This window comes from Tamandua tetradactyla, chromosome 3 (assembly GCF_023851605.1).
Source record: "Tamandua tetradactyla isolate mTamTet1 chromosome 3, mTamTet1.pri, whole genome shotgun sequence".
Classification (NCBI taxonomy): domain Eukaryota; kingdom Metazoa; phylum Chordata; class Mammalia; order Pilosa; family Myrmecophagidae; genus Tamandua; species Tamandua tetradactyla.
This window is the reverse complement of record NC_135329.1, coordinates 141,510,763-141,528,074: the sequence shown is the minus strand read 5'-3', so window position 1 is coordinate 141,528,074 and position 17,312 is coordinate 141,510,763. Positions and strand designations below refer to the sequence as shown.

Sequence of the window (17,312 nt, the reverse complement as noted above, 5' to 3'; positions counted from 1 at the left end):
ATGAATATGCAACTATGTGATGTTATTAAGAATTACTGATTGTACATGTAGATTGGAATGATTTCTAATTGTTTTGTTAATTCTTTTTTTAATTAATAAAAAAAAAATGAAAAACAAAAAACAAAAAACAAAAAACAAACAAACAAAAAAGGCTGCATGTTTTGTTTTACAGCATTCAGTTTTGGGCTCATCCTTTAAATTATTCAGACCTTCTTCAATTCCTTGTTTTTTACTGGGAATGCAAAAGACCTCAAGATCTTCTGCCTGATTAAGTGGGCTAGTATTAAAAGAAATGAAGTAAGAAAACTTTGTGGAGTGATGGAAATGTTCTATATCTTGATCAGGATGGTATTACATGGGTGTATATTTATCAAAACATTGTATTCTTTTGATTGATGCATTTCACTGTATGTAAGTTCTACTTCAATAAAAAAAACCACTAGTAAAGAATACTCACTAGCAAGCTATCTAAAGATCTCTAATAAGTTCTTTCTAATATCCTCTTACTGAGCCCCCACTTGGTGCGCATTCTCCCTTCCTGTAATGAGTAATAAACCCACTTGTTCTACTATCAATGTGTTTCTAGTGTTCTCTGGCTGAAGGGCATTGATAGCAAATATAAAAGCTACGTTTCTAAATATTTCTTTCCCTTCCTTCAATCAAATACATAGTGCATCACTGGAGTACAAAATTATATTAGAATTGTTTATTGTTTACCCTCCCCCCATCAGTCTAAAGCTCTGAAGACAAAGACTGTGTTTTTAACTCTACTATCCTAAACAGTGGTCACATGATAAACATTTGAAATAATAAATTCATATATGTCAAAAATTCAAATTGAAGTAGCAACTTTCATTCTTAATTATTAAAACATGACTTCTAATTCAATTTTAAACATAAAGCCTTCCAAAGACTAACAGAGTAATCTAGCCATTAGAGATGCTAAATTCCTAAACCATAAAATTTCAAAACACAAAAACATTTTTTATTTTTAACAGGTGACAAATGAAAATATCTGTGTTGGTGCCAAATTTGCACCATGGTAACTGGATCTCTACATTTTATTGTTTCATAGATATCAAAACTGTATAAACATTTATCTCCATCTAGTGGTTATCGAAGAATAGATATGTAGTGATATTGCAATATCAAAAAGTTAGAGCAGTTATTCATTGCAGCACTGTTTGTTATAGCAGAATACAAAATTAACTAATTGAAATGAAAGTGAATATCCAATAACAGGGACATAGTTGAGTAAATTATGCTACAATTTCACTTTGGACTATTCCCATAACACCACCTCCCTTCCCCTAAAGGGGATAAGAAAAAAAAAAGGAAAAAGGAAGGAAAAGAAACAGTAAATTAAAACAGTGGTTCTTAACCTTAGATGCACATTAGAATCAATTGGAAACTAAACAAATTCCCATCTGAGCCCACTCCAAGAGATTCTTCTTTAACTAGTTTATACTGGCACTTGAGCATAGGTATTATTTTAAAGGGGCTACAATGATTCTAATGTGCAGCCAAGTTAAGACTCACTGAATAAGAACTAGTGGAGTAGACATGGAGGTATTATTGAAGTAGACAACAGGGAAAAGTGATACCAACTGGTAAAGCAAACAATGACCAAAAAAAGAGGACGGGAAAGAAAAAAGGAAAGAGAATCTTATATGAACACCATGCTTGTCTATGACTATATGTACTAAGAGAAAGCATACGAGTGCACAATTCAGTTGTAATCACAGTTTATGGGAGAAGAAGAAAAAACACAAATAATAAGCATTTATATTAATCCCATATACACAATACTATGTGCTCACATGTGCACATAATGAAATTTGAGATTAAAAATATAGATGCTAGGCAGTGGGACAGTGGCTCAGTGGCAGAATTCTTGCCTGCATGATGGAGATCCGGGTTCATTTTCCTGTGCCTGCCCATACAAAAAAAAAAAATATATATATATACACACACACACACACACAGAGAGAGAGAGAGAGAGAGAGAGAGATTCTACATAGTCACCTGCAGAGAGGTTTAAAAAAAAAAAAAGAAGCAAACTGCATAGCATATGTACAGTATGATTTTATTCCAGGAGAAACAAATATAAACAAAATCTATTTATTTAATTCTCATATGTGTTCATATGAAACAAGAAAACCTGCTTACATTGGTTTGTCCCAGAAGGGTGAAATTAAACAGAAAGTAAGAGATTATAAGCTTTCCTTTAATATATTTCTGTATATCTTGTTCTACTTGTATTAAGCATATATAGTACTTAAAAATATTTTTTAATTGTTTTTAGTCTGTTTATGGCAGTAGTGTTGGAGATCCACAATGGGTGGAGGTGGCCTAAGGGTACAAGGACTGAGGAACTGAAGGAAGAACTATGGTGCATAAATACAATGGACTACTGAGTTGCCACAAGAAGGAATGAAGTTGTGAGGCATGCGACTAGGTGTACGAACCTTAAGGACTATTATGTTGAATAATATGTCAGAAATAAAAAGATTATCATGCCTCAATCATTTGGACTAATATAAAAACTTGGTGGACTGAAGTTGAAGACATAGGTTTTCAAGTTGGAGCCTATTGTAAAGGGCCTAGATTGCAAGCTCTTACAGCAATCACATATATTCAGGAGTTGAAACCTATTTCTAAATTTTGACATACTGAGCTGTTTGTTTATAACCTGGTCGTTTCCAGAAACTCTGGGTATTTATGTGACACCTGAGACTTAAGAGTTAGAGCTATGAGGCTACGAAAAGTCAGCAGTACCCCATATAAGAACTGTTTAAAAAGTTGAAAAAGTGATCGGAATTTGAGTAGAGATATGAATGAAGCTGATCTGGATATGACTAAGATCAGAATACAGGGTAAAAGATGATATTGTCCATATTTTAAAACTTCAACTTCTGTGTGAGACCAAAGGGAGAAATGTTTATTCGGTGCAAAATTTATATTTTGGGTAATGCATTTCCTAATTTAACTTGTATGGTTAGTTTAAATGAAAACCATAAACACATGGAATCTTGAATAAGGCGTGAGATTTTGTTTGTCCAGGTTGGCATGATTCCCCAATATACCCCAGAGTAATGTGGGCAGCAAATAAAAAGTATTTGTAAAGTCCCCTTGGGAGACTAGGGAGGAAGGAGGCAATATTCAGCTTCACCATTTGGAGAATTTCTGCTATTCTCTCAAGCAGTGGGGAAAAGCAAAACTATAGGTCAAGCCCTCGATCTTGGGGTTCACCCCTACAAAACTTATTTCTGCAAAGGATAGGCTAAGCCTACTTAAAATTAGGCCTTAGAGTCTCCCCCAGAGAACCTCTTTTGCTGCTCAGATGCGGACTTTCTCTCTAAGCCAACTCAGTAGGTGAACTCACTGCCCTCCCCATTACATGGGATACGACTCCCAGGGGTATAAATCTCCCTGGCAACATGCAACAGAAATCCAAGGATGAGCGTGGACCCAGCATCTAGGAATTAAGAAAGCCTTCTTGATCAAAAGGGGAAGAGAAAAATGAGACAAAATAAAGTTTTAGTGGCTGAGAGATTTCAAATAGTCAAGAGGTTATTTCAAATAGTCAAGAGGTTATTTTAATACATTATAGATATCCGCTTTTAGTTCATGTACATTGGAGTGGCTAGAGGAAAGTACCTGAGACTGCTGAACTGTATTCCAGTAGTCTCAATTGTTGAAGACTTATGTATAACTACATAGCTTTTACAATGTGACCATGTGACTGTGCAAACCTTGTATCTGATGCTCCTTTCATCCAGGGTATGAACAGAAGAGGAAAAAAATATATGGATAATAAATAAATAAATAATAGTGGGGACAAAGGGCAAAATATATTGGATAGATGGAATTACTAGTGGTCAGTGAGAGGGAGAGGTAAGGGGTATGGGATGCATGAGTTTTTTTCTTTTTCCTTTTTATTTCTTTTTCTGGAGTGATGCAAACGTTATAAAAAATGATCAGACTGTGAATACACAATTATGTGATGAAATTGTGACCCAATGATTGTAAACCATGTATGGAATGTATGTATGTGAAGATTTATCAATAAAAATACTTAAAAAATTTTTTTTTCATTTGGTATCAGTGTGTGTGTGTTATTTATGGAACAATTTACTAAAATATAACTTTTATTTATGGGCTCTGATTTTTAAACATACCATATGATAGAGTTAACATAAGAAACCGAGCACCATCCCTTAAAATTGAACAAAAGTATATTTAGAGTAATCAGTATAAAACGTATTCTAGAGTAGGCAGCCAGGAACAGTATAGAACACTGCTGGGGGAACATGAGTGGCTGACACACAGTGTACACCAGTTTGGACTAGGTGGAACAGTTGAGATCCAACACAGAACTGTAAGTCTCCCTAGCCTCGGAGGCCAGTGCCCCTTCCCCACAGGCATGGCAAGCTGGTTCCCCCAGGAGAAAGAAAAGAGACTTTACTAGCAGCAAGGGCTTAACTCAAGGAAGCTCCAATTCTGGAATTAATTAACAAATTCTAACTTCTGAACACAGGTCCTCAGCACAGATAAACCTGGAAAAAGCACTAAAAGAACAAGTTTTTGTCCTGGCAGAGAGGGGATGGAACTAACAGAAATAAATAAATAAATAGTCAGAGCCTTTTTGAATTGGCCAGCACTAAATACTGTAAAAGGGCTGGACCAGAAGAAAAGGGTCATATCAATTCAAGCTCTTGATTGACAAGCCCAAGGAGCAGGGGTCCAGCTCTGAAAAGGCTTTTTTTGCTTTTTTTTTTTACTCCTTATACACTGCATTAGATAGAACTGGAAGCAGGCAAGAGCAGAATTAAGCTTCTCTGAGAGACAAAGTAACCAGTGAGGTGAAAGGAATTAATTCCCTAAAGGCTGAATGCTTCCTAAGAAAAAGGGGGCAGGTCCAGCTCAAGTGGAATCCCTCCTTCAAGGAATGCAGCCCCAAGGACTGAAAAACAGAAGCAATTAAAGCCATCATACTATCTCACATCTGTTTCAACCACACCCCTGGAAGGGAGTTTGCTGAAATTAAAGGCACTGCATCATTTCAAGCTGGTGGGAAGCCATGGGCAGACAAATGCCACATGCTGGACAGGATAGGAAAAGCACAGAGTCTAGAGCCTTCCTACGAAAATCTGACAACCTGCTGGGTCTCACCCTCAGGGAAAACTGATGCTGGCTACTCTTTCCTCCTAAGATGTGGGCTATCTGATCTGAGAAAATCTGACTGGGGTCTACAGTATATCTGAGGAGACTCTCCTCAAAAAAAAAACAAAAAAAACAAAAACAAACCACTTAGGCAGGGCAAGAAACTGAAAAATAAGAACTAAAAAATTCTGATCAGTTAAACAGAACCTATGTTTGAGAGGTCTAGAATAAATTGAACAGAGTATAATAGAACAGACAAAAAAAAAAAGCCATCCAGCAAGAAAATCCTAGGTAAGAGTGAAAACAGAAACCTCCCAAATGAACTAATTAAGGAAATCAAATGCCTAGATGCCAGAAAAAAATAACAAGTCATACTAGGAAAATCAAAGATATGGCCCAGTTAAAGGAACAAACCAACACTTCAAATTAGATACAGGAGTTGAAACTAATTCAGGATGTCTGAACAAACATGGAAAATCTTACCAAAAATCAAATCAACAGGGTGCACCGGTGGTTCAGTGGTAGAATGCTTGCTTTCCATGCAGATACCCAGGTTTGATTCCTGGACCATGTACCCCCCAAAAAAATATCAAATCAGTGAGTTGAGGGAGGATATAAAGAAGACACTGGGAAAACAAAAAGAAGAACTCAAAAGTTTGAAAACAAGTCACAAAACTTATGAGAATGAAAGGCACAACAAAAGAGATGAAAAAAAAAACAACAGAAACCTACAACAACAGATTTGAAAAGGAAGAAGAAAAGATTAGTGAACTAGAGGACTGGACATCTGAAATCTGACACACAAAAGAAAATATAGGGGAAAGAATGGAAAAATATGAGCAGGGTCTCAGGGAACTGAAAGATAGCATGAAGCATACAAATATATATGTGTAGTGGGTGTCCCAGAAGGAGAAGAGAAGGAAAAAGGAGGAGAAAGACTAATGGAGGAAGTAATCACTGAAAATTTCCCATCGCTTATGAAAGACATAAAATTACAGATGCAAGAAGTGCAGCATACCCCAAAAAGAGTAGATACAAACTAGCATACCCCTAGATACTTACTAATCAAATTGGCAAATGTTAAAAAGTACTATAAGCTCTGATTTCTAATTTCACTCAAAAGATATTCAAGCAGTTTCTATTTAGTGAAGAGAACAAGAATTTCACAAGTCAAGAAAAATTCACAAAATTCACACAAAAAAAATTCAAAACTACATTAAAGTTATTTATGAAATAATGTTTTCACAACATATCCAACAGCCATAAATACATAGGACTATGCACTGTATGTATTCCAATGCCACAAGTAAACTGATCCTACCTAAGGAAAAGCAGAATCCACAACTGTGCCTGATTCCAGGGAAGCATAAGAACCTCTACCCAAAACTACCAAAGCAGCAAAAAGATGTCTTAGGAAACAAGAAACAGTTAAAGATGTAAAAAGCATGCTCTCTCATAATAAGACAAGTGTTAATTAAAATTAGGACAAGATACCACTTCATTTCGCCTACCAGACTGGCAAAAATCCAAGACACTGACAAGATATTCTAATGAGGATGTAAGGAAACTGACTCTCACACAATGCTGGTGGGGATTTAAATCAGTACAACCCCTATGGATGGGAACTTGGCAATATTTAGCAGAATTACATATGCATTTACCTTTTGACCCAGCAATCCCAAGTCTAAAAATCTTGGGATATATTTTCAGGTATATATTAATTTTCACTTTATAATGTTCTCATATACATCCCTTCCTATAAGCTATCAACTTTGTTTGGGGTGGCAAGGTTGGAGGGACATTTATTAATCATTGTATAACTTTAGACAAGACACTTAATCTTTCTAAATCTAGGCATCTTTATCTAAAAATTTTAGCCTAAAGGTAGACACACAGTTTACATATAAAAATATGTATCATCATCATCTATAAAAGTTCATACTCTTAGACCCAGATTCAAAATACAAAAGAGAGTTTGTGTATATACTGTTGCAAAATAAATATGCAACAATGTTTATAATAAGTAATGCAGAAAAAACTAAAGTTGAATTATAGGGAAATGGTTAAAAAAAAACTGTGGAAAAAATAGTAATAGGAATAGTCAATGCTTTATAAAACTGATGTGTCAAGTACTTTGTTCTCAATGTTTTATAGATATTCATACATTTATTCCTCGTAACAACCCTTTGAGGTAGGTAACAATCACTCCTTTTTAACTATGTGGAAATAGAAGCAGAGAGAGGCTAAGCAAATTAATCGGGGTTATGGTGTGGGTAAAATATGTAATCTATCAATCAGTCTCCACAGCGCATGTAATAATTTCTACACTATACCAATACCACTACACCAACAGAGGAAAGCCCTTAAAAACTGCAGTTATAAAGAGCTTTTAATAATAATATAAGAAAATTCTTATACTAAATTGTTGGGTATAAAAGCATGCCCTAGGGATGGTAGAATTAGATATAATTTTTCCTGTTTTAAACTTTTGTACACTACATATTTTTTGCAATTATATATAATATACTTAAGAACAGAAAATAATTTTCCAAATAAATGTGTACTCTATTTTAAGCATCTGAACTCACACTTGGAACTCAATCCTGATGCATTTCAGCCAAACCTATCTGACAAATCTTAAGGTATTCTAGTTTCCTAGCTGACTGAATGCAATATACCAGAAACAGAATGCCTTTTAAAGGGGGAATTTATTAAGTTACAAGGTGTTACAGTTCTAAGCCTGTGATAATGTCTAAATTAAAGCAAGGCTACAGAAATGTCCAATCTAAGGCATCCAGGGAAAGATACCTTAGTCCAGAAGGCCAATGAAGTTCAGGATTTTTCTCTCAACTGGAAAGGCAGATGGTGAACATGGCGATGTCTGCTTTCTCTCCTGGCTTCTTGTTTCATGAAACTCCCCAGGGGCATTTTCATTCTTCATCTCCAAAGGTCTCTGGCTGCATGGGCTCTCATGGTTCTCGTGGCTCGCTCCAAAATGGTTCTACTTTTAAAGGATTCCAAACTAATCAAGACCCACCTGGAATGGGTGGAGTCACATCTCCCTCTAATCAAAGGTTAAAACCCACAATTTGGCATATAACATCTCTATGGAAATAATCTAGTCAAGTTTTCAATTTACAGTATTATACAGGGATTAAAAGAAATGGCTGCCTCCACGAGATGGATCAGGATTAAAACATGGCTTTTCTAGGGTACAAAAATCTTTTCAAACTGGCACATTCCACCCTCTGGATCCTAAAAGAGATATGTTTTTTCCATATACAAAATACATTCACTCCATCACAATATCACAAAAGCCTTAAACTATTTTGGTAACAATACAAATACAATACAAGGTTAAAACAAAAAGAAAGTGTCATCAAAGTCTGTTACAGGCATGGTTTGTAAAATTCCCCATAGTTATAAGGTAACACTTTGATTCTTACACCTACATGGCCATAAAAATAAGTGAAGGGGGCTAGAGATCAGGAGAGTAGGACAGAAGGAAACACAGAAGTGAGCTTTTTCATATAGAGACATTAATAACTTCAAAAGTCATATAAGAACAGAAAATCTAGTTACTAATCACAGAGGGGAAACCTGTTGCATTTACAGAGAAACATTATATTTAAATTTTTACCTAATAATGTAATATTTGATTAGAAGATTTTAAAATATCATATGTTATACATTTGAAACACTCTGTATGTTATGTTAGATGTGCCAATTTGAAAGGATGTACCCTAAAAAAGTCATGCTTTAATCCTATTCCAATCTTGTGAGAGCAACCACCTCTCTTAACTCTATTTAGCACCACATGTTGGAAATATGATTAGATTATCTCCATGGAGATGTGGCTTGCTCAAAAGTGGGTGTCAAATTGGATTAGGTGGAGACATGTCTCCACCCATTCCTGGTAGGTCTTGATTACTTTATTGGAATCCTAAAAAAGAGGAAACATTTTGGAGAAAGTCAGAGATTCAGAGAGAGCAGAGAAGGATGACAGAGTGCTACAGAATCATGAAGCAGAAAGTTCACTGGCCAGTGACTTTTGGAGATGTAGAAGAAAAACATCTCCCAGGGAGCTGGAGAGGAAGCTAGCAGATATACCGTGTTCGCCATGTGCCCTTCCAGCTGAGAGAGAGAAACGCTGACCATGTTTACCATGCACCTTTCCACTTCATCGGCCTTCTTGGATAAAGGTATCTTTTCCTGGATACCTTAGATTAGACATTTCTATAAACTCACTTTAATTGGGATATCTTTTTGGCTTTGGAACTATAAACTAGCAACTTACTAAATTCCCCTTTTAAAAGCCATCTCATTTCTGGTATATTGCATTCCAGCAGCTAGAAAACTAGAATGCTAGAGTAGAAATTTTAGAAGAACATCCTTTACATACAAAAATACAGGCAAAATAAGGTAAGAAACACAAAAGGAATTTGACAGACGAAGGAGAGGATCAGACTGACATTATATTATATTGATACTAGTGTCAAGGAGTACCTCAGGTGGGGGTCATTATTCTTAGCTCCTAAAATTGGAAACATATTGAAACAAATGAACTAAGCTATACACCTCACACACACAAAAAAGGACCACGCTCAAGTAAATTTAGAACACAGAACTTTGATTATATATGCTTAGGAGGATGTAGTAAAGAACAAAAACACTTACAAACAATTAAAAATTCTTTAACCTCATTCATAATTTCATTGTTTAAGTTAATATTGAGTTTGGCATATGGAAACTATTTTCCTTATTTGGAAGAAAAAGCAATTATGTACTGTGGCTGTATAGGAGAATATTTCAAACCAAAAACACGGATGTTGAAATATTTAGCAGTAAAGTATCATGATGTCTGCAACTTCTTATATTAATTAGAAAGAAAGTAAGAAAACACACATCAAAATGTTAACTAGATGGTATATGGGTGTTTACCATACAATTCTTACAACTTTTGCACGTTTAAAAATTTCATAAGAAAAAATAGCACATACAGAATTACTTCATTTTTTTATAAAAATGTGATTATATGCATGTATACTTAGAAAAAGTCTGCAACAATACAGTGTAAGTTAAGAAATCTGGTAGTAAAAATATAATATTATTTTCTTATTTGTGATATTCATGTTTTCTAAATTTCTACAATTAACACTGAATTCTTCTATAATAGTAAAAATTTAACTTTGCACATTGTAATACATATTAATAAGTATCTAAGTCAAGAATATAGACTTTGACACACACTTTTGTCTCATTATTTCTAAAAGTCATGCAAAAGAAAAGTAAAGAAATATATGAAGAAATATTCCCATAAGAATATAGAGAAAGGATGGAGTAGTGAGAGAATTTTACCAATAAATGAGATATTTCAATAAATTTCTGAAATATTAGAGGAAATGGAAACATGCTGTCACATAAAGCCACAAAAGCACAAATCACATATATGCTATGAGAAAGTTATAGATAAGGTAGAATTGATCTGCCCCTTAATGTCAATTCTGGGCTCAGAATCAGCCAGTGAGACAGAGGATACAAGTCATAAGTATGAAATGCCTTTAAAAACAAAACAATTAATTGAAACTCTGTAGACAGAACTTCACAACCCAGCACTACATTCTCTCCCCAACCCTGACTGAATAGAGCTCAGGTGACTTGGCATTTACCTCAGGAAAAAAAAAAGAAACAGATTATTTTTCTCCAAAGAAACTGAATCAGCTGCTTAGGAGCTATCAGTGTGATTATTAGCACATTAGCTAGCACTCTATCATTCTAGCCTTTTAGGCCCAAACATTGAACAGGCTATCTTTCCACCCTAATCTAAGACTGATCATTGAAATGCCTCACCCACGTACAACGACTGAAGAGAACTACTAGGACCAAACCTATTTACACTCTCAGTAAAACACACACCACCTACCCAGATCATCTCTCCAGGACAGCCAAGGATCATCAGGCAAATAAGAACTATCAACATGAAAGACCAACATAAATTAGAAAAGTGATTCTGGAAGGATCAAGGATAACTAGGGGTGGATTTGAAAGATTTGAAAAAAAGATTCTATAACCATATTAAGATACTGAAAAAAGAACTCTCTAAGCATGTAAAGCAAAAAGAACAGGATATAAAAGAGAAGAGACATGAAAAATTAATTCAAGAGATCTAACATCCAACTAAAAGGAGTATCACAAAAATAAAATTGAAGAAATATAAGGAAAATAATATTGTCATAATTATTTGTAATACCACAAAACTAAGTCGCTTAAAACAATATTTAGCATCACACAGTTTCTGTAGGTCAAGAATCCAGAAGTAGTTTAGCTGGATAGTGCTGGCTCTGGATCTCCCATGAGACTGCTGTCAAGTCAGGCCCATGGTCATCTAAAGGCCTGACTTACAAGTTCACTCATGTGGCTGCTGGCAAAAGGTCTTACTTCCTCACCACCCAGGTGAGGTGGGTTTTCTAGGAGGGTTACTTACAGCATGGCTGCGGGCTTACCCCAGAGTAAATGATCCAAGAGAAAGAAGGCAAAAAAGACAGAAATCATAATATCTTTCATAACCATATCTGAGAAATGGCATGCCACAATTCTGCCATGTTCTACTGAGCACACGATATAGGAGACTACATAAAAGCCTAAATACCAGGAAGTGGGGATCATTGAGGGCAATCTCAGAGATTGGTTACAACAGTTATCAAAGGAATCACAGGAAAAAAATTTCTCAGAGCTTCAGAGATATGAGACTTCACTGAAAATCCCAGTGAGTACCAAGGAAATGAAAAAAAAAAAAAAACTACACATAAATACAAATCATAAAATTTCAGATCTGTAAGGTCAGATAATCATAAAACTGTCAGAGGAAAAAGGGGGGAAATACTCATCGACAATGGAATAAGATTCATACTGCTATGAGAGTTATCAGATGAATGACAGAAGACAGGGGAGCTCCATGCACTTCCCCAAAACACAAACAAGCAAGCAAACCAAACAAACAAACAAACAAATTAAACAAATGGTGTTGCAATAATGAGATACTCACATGGAAAAATAATGAAATGTGACCATGCCATACAGCATACAAAGGAAAAAAAAAAATAGGGGTGCAATACTATACAGCTGTGTCAAAATATGCATATTAATCTAAAATTCTGTTCATCCAAATGACCAGATATGAGCTCAAATGAATATTCTTTCTAGACATGTAAGGAATAAGAAGTTTACTTTCCATGCCAGCATATTAGAAATATACTTTAGGCTGTCATCCAACAAAACATGATGAAAAAAATAAAGGGAAAATGATATAAGGCACAGGAAATCCCTGGATTCAGCCTACAAGAAAGGAAGTCCCAAGGTAATGGCTATACAGCATGCCCAGAGAGCAACTGGACCAGAATGGAACAGAATTTCAGGCAAAGGACAGCATGACTGAGAGGAAAGAAAACTACTATAAAGGCACACTGGTTAAGAAAAAAAGGCAGTTTGAAACTACAGAAAAATCAATAAACAATATAAAACAGCCATCACCCAAAGAGAAACAGTGGTATGGTTTTTGGCAAAAATTGACAAGATGCTAATTATGGTCTTCTTAAAAGGTGGCCCAGGAATCTAGACGCTGGACTCCAAAAAAAAAAAAAAAAGAATCCTACCACATTAGTTAGCTCTCTACTCAACAACATTCAAAAACTCCTACTAATATTAATACTATTCATTGTTTTTCAACTTTTAGAGTCACATTTTAGATGGAAGATTTGTCAATGCAAAACAAAATGTTTGCAACCTTGACAATTTAAAAGTAAGCAAGTAATTGATCAAAGGCAGGAGGTAGAGATGATGAAAAGAAAAATGAAAGGAAGGATAGGGGTGCTTCTTAGTTCATTTTATATGAAGGGGTCTCAAGATACTCACTATTTTAAACAGATATAATTATATTAAACACACAAAAAGTGAATAATATACAATTATCAATTTTTGGAAATAAGAGGGAAAAGAAGAGGTGGGCAAAAAGCTTCAATAAACTAACTCCTCATCTTTCATATGGAAAAGTCAACAATTGGTATTAAGTAAATCTGATAAACAATTTACTCTTTCCTTATTCACCAAAGTTATATTCTGAACATAAATCGCACTGTTGATGGTTTAGAAGACATTAGGTTAAATTTGTACTAGCCCCTCCCTCCACACCTCTGCTGGACATTGGTTGTGTGCACACAAGTATGTAAGAATGCATATGCAATTGGAATGTACACAAGTATAAGTATTTTAATTAAATGCATGATTTTAGCTTATTTTCCTTTCAGCTATTTTGTGTAAAAGTTAAAAAAAAAATCACAGCAATGCACAAAGTAGTCAGGGCGGGGGGCGGGGGTAGTATCCTGTAACTGAAGACTGAGATTGAGATTTAAGCTATTTCTTCAACATTAATCTTCAATGTTTATAAAAGCTTACTCACAGCAATCTACCATCATCTTTTCTCATATATAGACTATGGCATGCCCTCTCATTGTAAAAATACTAATGCTACTCCTAATGAAGGTGAGACCAGATTTTATGAAATAATGACGGGGTCACAACAGGAAGAAGCACTAAACCTATGTGAAAACTATTTTAAAGATCTATAGATAATCTCACTGAAAACAGATCAGAATAAGAAAATGTTTAATGGGTGGGCCTTACAAACATAAGGTACCCTGTAATTTTGAAAATCTAAACTAACATATTTGACTTACCAACATCCATTGCAGTTTCCATGAAGCTTTTCTGACGTGAAGCAAACTCTGCAAGCAATTTTTGCTGCCTCTCTCTAGCCTTTTGTCGCCTAGATTAAAAAGAAATTAAGAAATAAGTAACAGATGTGCTAAAGGTTTGTCTACTATCTTTCAGGAGTATATAAGTATGAAAAGCCCCAACACAATTGTGAGCAATCTGTTTTCTGTATCATGTATTATGTTCCATGTAAGATTTCAAGGTCCTTGAAAAGACTCCCTGCTTTAAAAGGAATCAAGAGTCACTGAAAAATAAAAGCCAAGATTTTACTTTAAAATGTGAAATAAATAAAATAGTGCTCAAAATATGAATTTCAACATGATTTCCTAAGTATATGTCAGTTGGCAGCATGAGTAAGAAGAGTCTTTTTAACAAGGAATCAAAAACTTAATCCCAAGTATAAATACTAAATTGGTTGCTAGAATAAACTATGTCCAGATAATAGCAAATCTAGAAGATAAGAACAGTCAGATTCTAAAACAAACAAATTTTATTTGGTACAAAATTTATATTTTGACTAGTGCATTTCCTAATGTAATTTATATGGACAGGTTAACTGAACACCATAAGTACATGGAAACTTGAACAGGGCATGAGATTTTGTAGGTTTGTCCAATGTGATGCCCCAATAAATCCTAGAGTGATTCAAACAGGGACTAAAGAAGTATTTGCAAAGTCCCCTTGGGGGAATGGCAAGAAAGGGGGAAAATTTCACTTTCCCAATTGGAAAACTCCTGATACTCTTCACAAGCAGTGGGGACAACCAAATCAAAAGGCCAAGCCCTCAATCTTGGGGTCTGTTCATACGAAACTTATCCCTGCAAATGATAGGCTAAGCCTACTTAAAATCAGGCCTAAGACTCACCCCCAAGAGAACCTCTCTTGTTGCTCAGATGTGGCCTCTCTCTCTCAGTCAACTCGGCAAGCGAATTCACTGTCCTCCCCGTCTCTACATGGGACGTGATTCCCAGGGGTATAAATCTCCCTGGCAACATGGGACAGAAATTCTAGAATGAGCTGGGACTCAGCATCAAGGGACTTCGAAAACCTTCTCGACCAAAAGAGGGGAAAGAGAAATGAGACTAAATAAAGTGTCAGTGGCTAAGATATTTCAAACAGAGTCGAGAGGTTATCCTGGAGGTTATTCTTACACATTATACAGATTTTCTTCTTTTCAGTCTAAGGTGTATTAGATAGGCTAGAGGGAAGTGCCTGAAACTGTAGAGCTATATTCCAGTGGCCATGTTTCTTGAAGATAACTGTATAATGACATAGCTTTCACAATGTGACTGTGCGATTGTGAAAACCTGTCTCTGATGCTTCTTTTATTTATGGTATGGACAGATGAGTAAAACATATGGATTAAAAATAAATAAATAATAGGGGGAACAAATGTTAAAAAAAATAATAGATAGGTACATGGGAGAAAATGTACCTATTGCAAACTATGGACTATGGTTAAAGTAATATTTTAATATTCTTTCATTAACAGTTAACAAATGTACCACACTAATACTATGGTTCAATGGGGGTAGGGGAGATAAGGGGTGTGGATGGATTTGGGTTTTATTTTTAATGTTTATTTCCTTTCTGGAGTAATGGAAATGTTCCAAATTGATCATGGGGATGTACGCACAACTACTTGATGATACTATGAGCCAGTCATATACTTCAGATGGTTTGTACGGTATGTGAGTGTATCTCAATAAAAACTGTATTAAGTAAAAAAAAGGAACAGTCAGATTTATTGTTACCTAATAAAAACAGGTCTTACCTAACAGATACAGAATAAGCAGAAGCTAGGAACTTTTCCAGTTTCTACTGGGAAATATTTCAAGTTCATTTTATTTTGTTTGAAGTAAAATTAAAAAAAAAATTTGAAAGAGTTCCAACTCCAATATAATATAATAGAACTGAATTCCAAATCTAAGCATAAATATTCCTCTAGATTAATTCACTATACTCTATTTATTATTCCTTCTTTATCTACTTCCAAAAAGTATTTTAATTTTAGGTTGGTTGCCAAAACAAAACAAACAAAAATCCACACCCATACAATAGGATCATAAGAATAAGAAAATAAAGGTAAATTAATAAAGAAGGGGGATACGCTTCCCTGGATTATGGGATGCTAATAATACCAGTGAGCAGAAAATTTTATCCTCAGCAGGGAAGGTTAAATAGAAAGAGGAGATGGGAAGGAAGAAGAAAAAGAAAAAGGTTAAAAAGTATGCCATTCCCAGAAACTTCAGGTATTTATGTGATACCTAAGACTCAGAGTTAGAGTTACAAAGCTGTCAAAGTCAGGAGTACCCGATACAGGAACTGTTTAAAAAGTTGAAAAAAGTGATCAGACTTCAAGTAGATATATGAATGAAGTTGATCTGGATAGGACTAAAGTAAAGAGAATACAGAGTAAAGGAAGATATGGCCCATATTTTAAAACTTCAACTTCTTTGTGAGACCAAAATAAGAGGTGTTTATCTGGTGCAAAATTTATATTTGGGGTAGTGTATATTCTAATTTAACTTGTATAGTCAGTGTGGTTCTACATGGAATATTGAATAGGGCATGAGATTCTGTTGGTTTGTCCAGGTTAGTGTGATGTAGCAATATATCCCAGAGTAATTTGGGCAGTGAACAAAAAAGCATTTGCAAGATTCCCTGGCGGGATTGGGGAGAAAGGAGGAAATACTCAACTTCCCCGTGTGGAGAATTTCTGATATTTTCTCAAGCAGTGGAGACAACCAAAACAATAGGCCAAGCCCTCGATCTTGGGGTTTGCTTCTATGAAATTTAGTCCTGCAAAGGATAAGCTAAGCTTACTTAAAATTAGGCCTAAGAGTCACCTCCAAAGAACCTCTTTTGTTGCTTCAATGTGGCCTCACTCTGTAAACCAACTCAGCAGATGAACTCACTACCCTGCACCACTCCGTCCCCGACACATGGGACATGACTCCAAAGGGTGTAAATCTCCCTGGCAACGTGGAGCAGAAATCCCAAGATGAGCCTGGACCCCGCATCAAGGGACTGAGAAAGTCTTCTTGACCAAAAAGGGGGAGAAAAAAATGAGACAAAATAAAGTTTCAGTGGCTGAGAGATTTCAGAATCATGAGGTTATCCTGGAGGTTATTCTTATGCATTAAACAGATATCCGTTTTTAGTTTATGGTGTACTGGACTGGCTGGAGGGAAATAACTGAAGCTGTTGAGCTGTGTTCCAGTAGTCTTGATTCTTGAAGACAATTGTATAAAGATAATAACTTTTACAATGTGACTATGGGATTGTGAAAACGTGGTGTCTGTTGCTCCTTTTATCCAGGGTATGGATAGGTGAGTAAAAATATATATATATGGATAAAGAATAAATAAATAATA

At 35.3% G+C, this 17,312-nt stretch overlaps 1 protein-coding gene across 7 annotated transcripts in view; it reads right to left on the bottom strand.

The window, feature by feature from the left end:
• The window catches only part of UBR3 (ubiquitin protein ligase E3 component n-recognin 3), a 296,599-nt gene that overhangs the window by 115,785 nt on the left and 163,502 nt on the right, over nt 1-17,312 (bottom strand). For all 7 annotated transcript variants that reach the window (XM_077154105.1, XM_077154106.1, XM_077154107.1 and 4 more), the window contains one exon: nt 13,899-13,987. In XM_077154105.1, the coding sequence (XP_077010220.1) occupies nt 13,899-13,987 (89 nt within the window). The remainder of the gene's footprint in view (nt 1-13,898; nt 13,988-17,312) is intronic.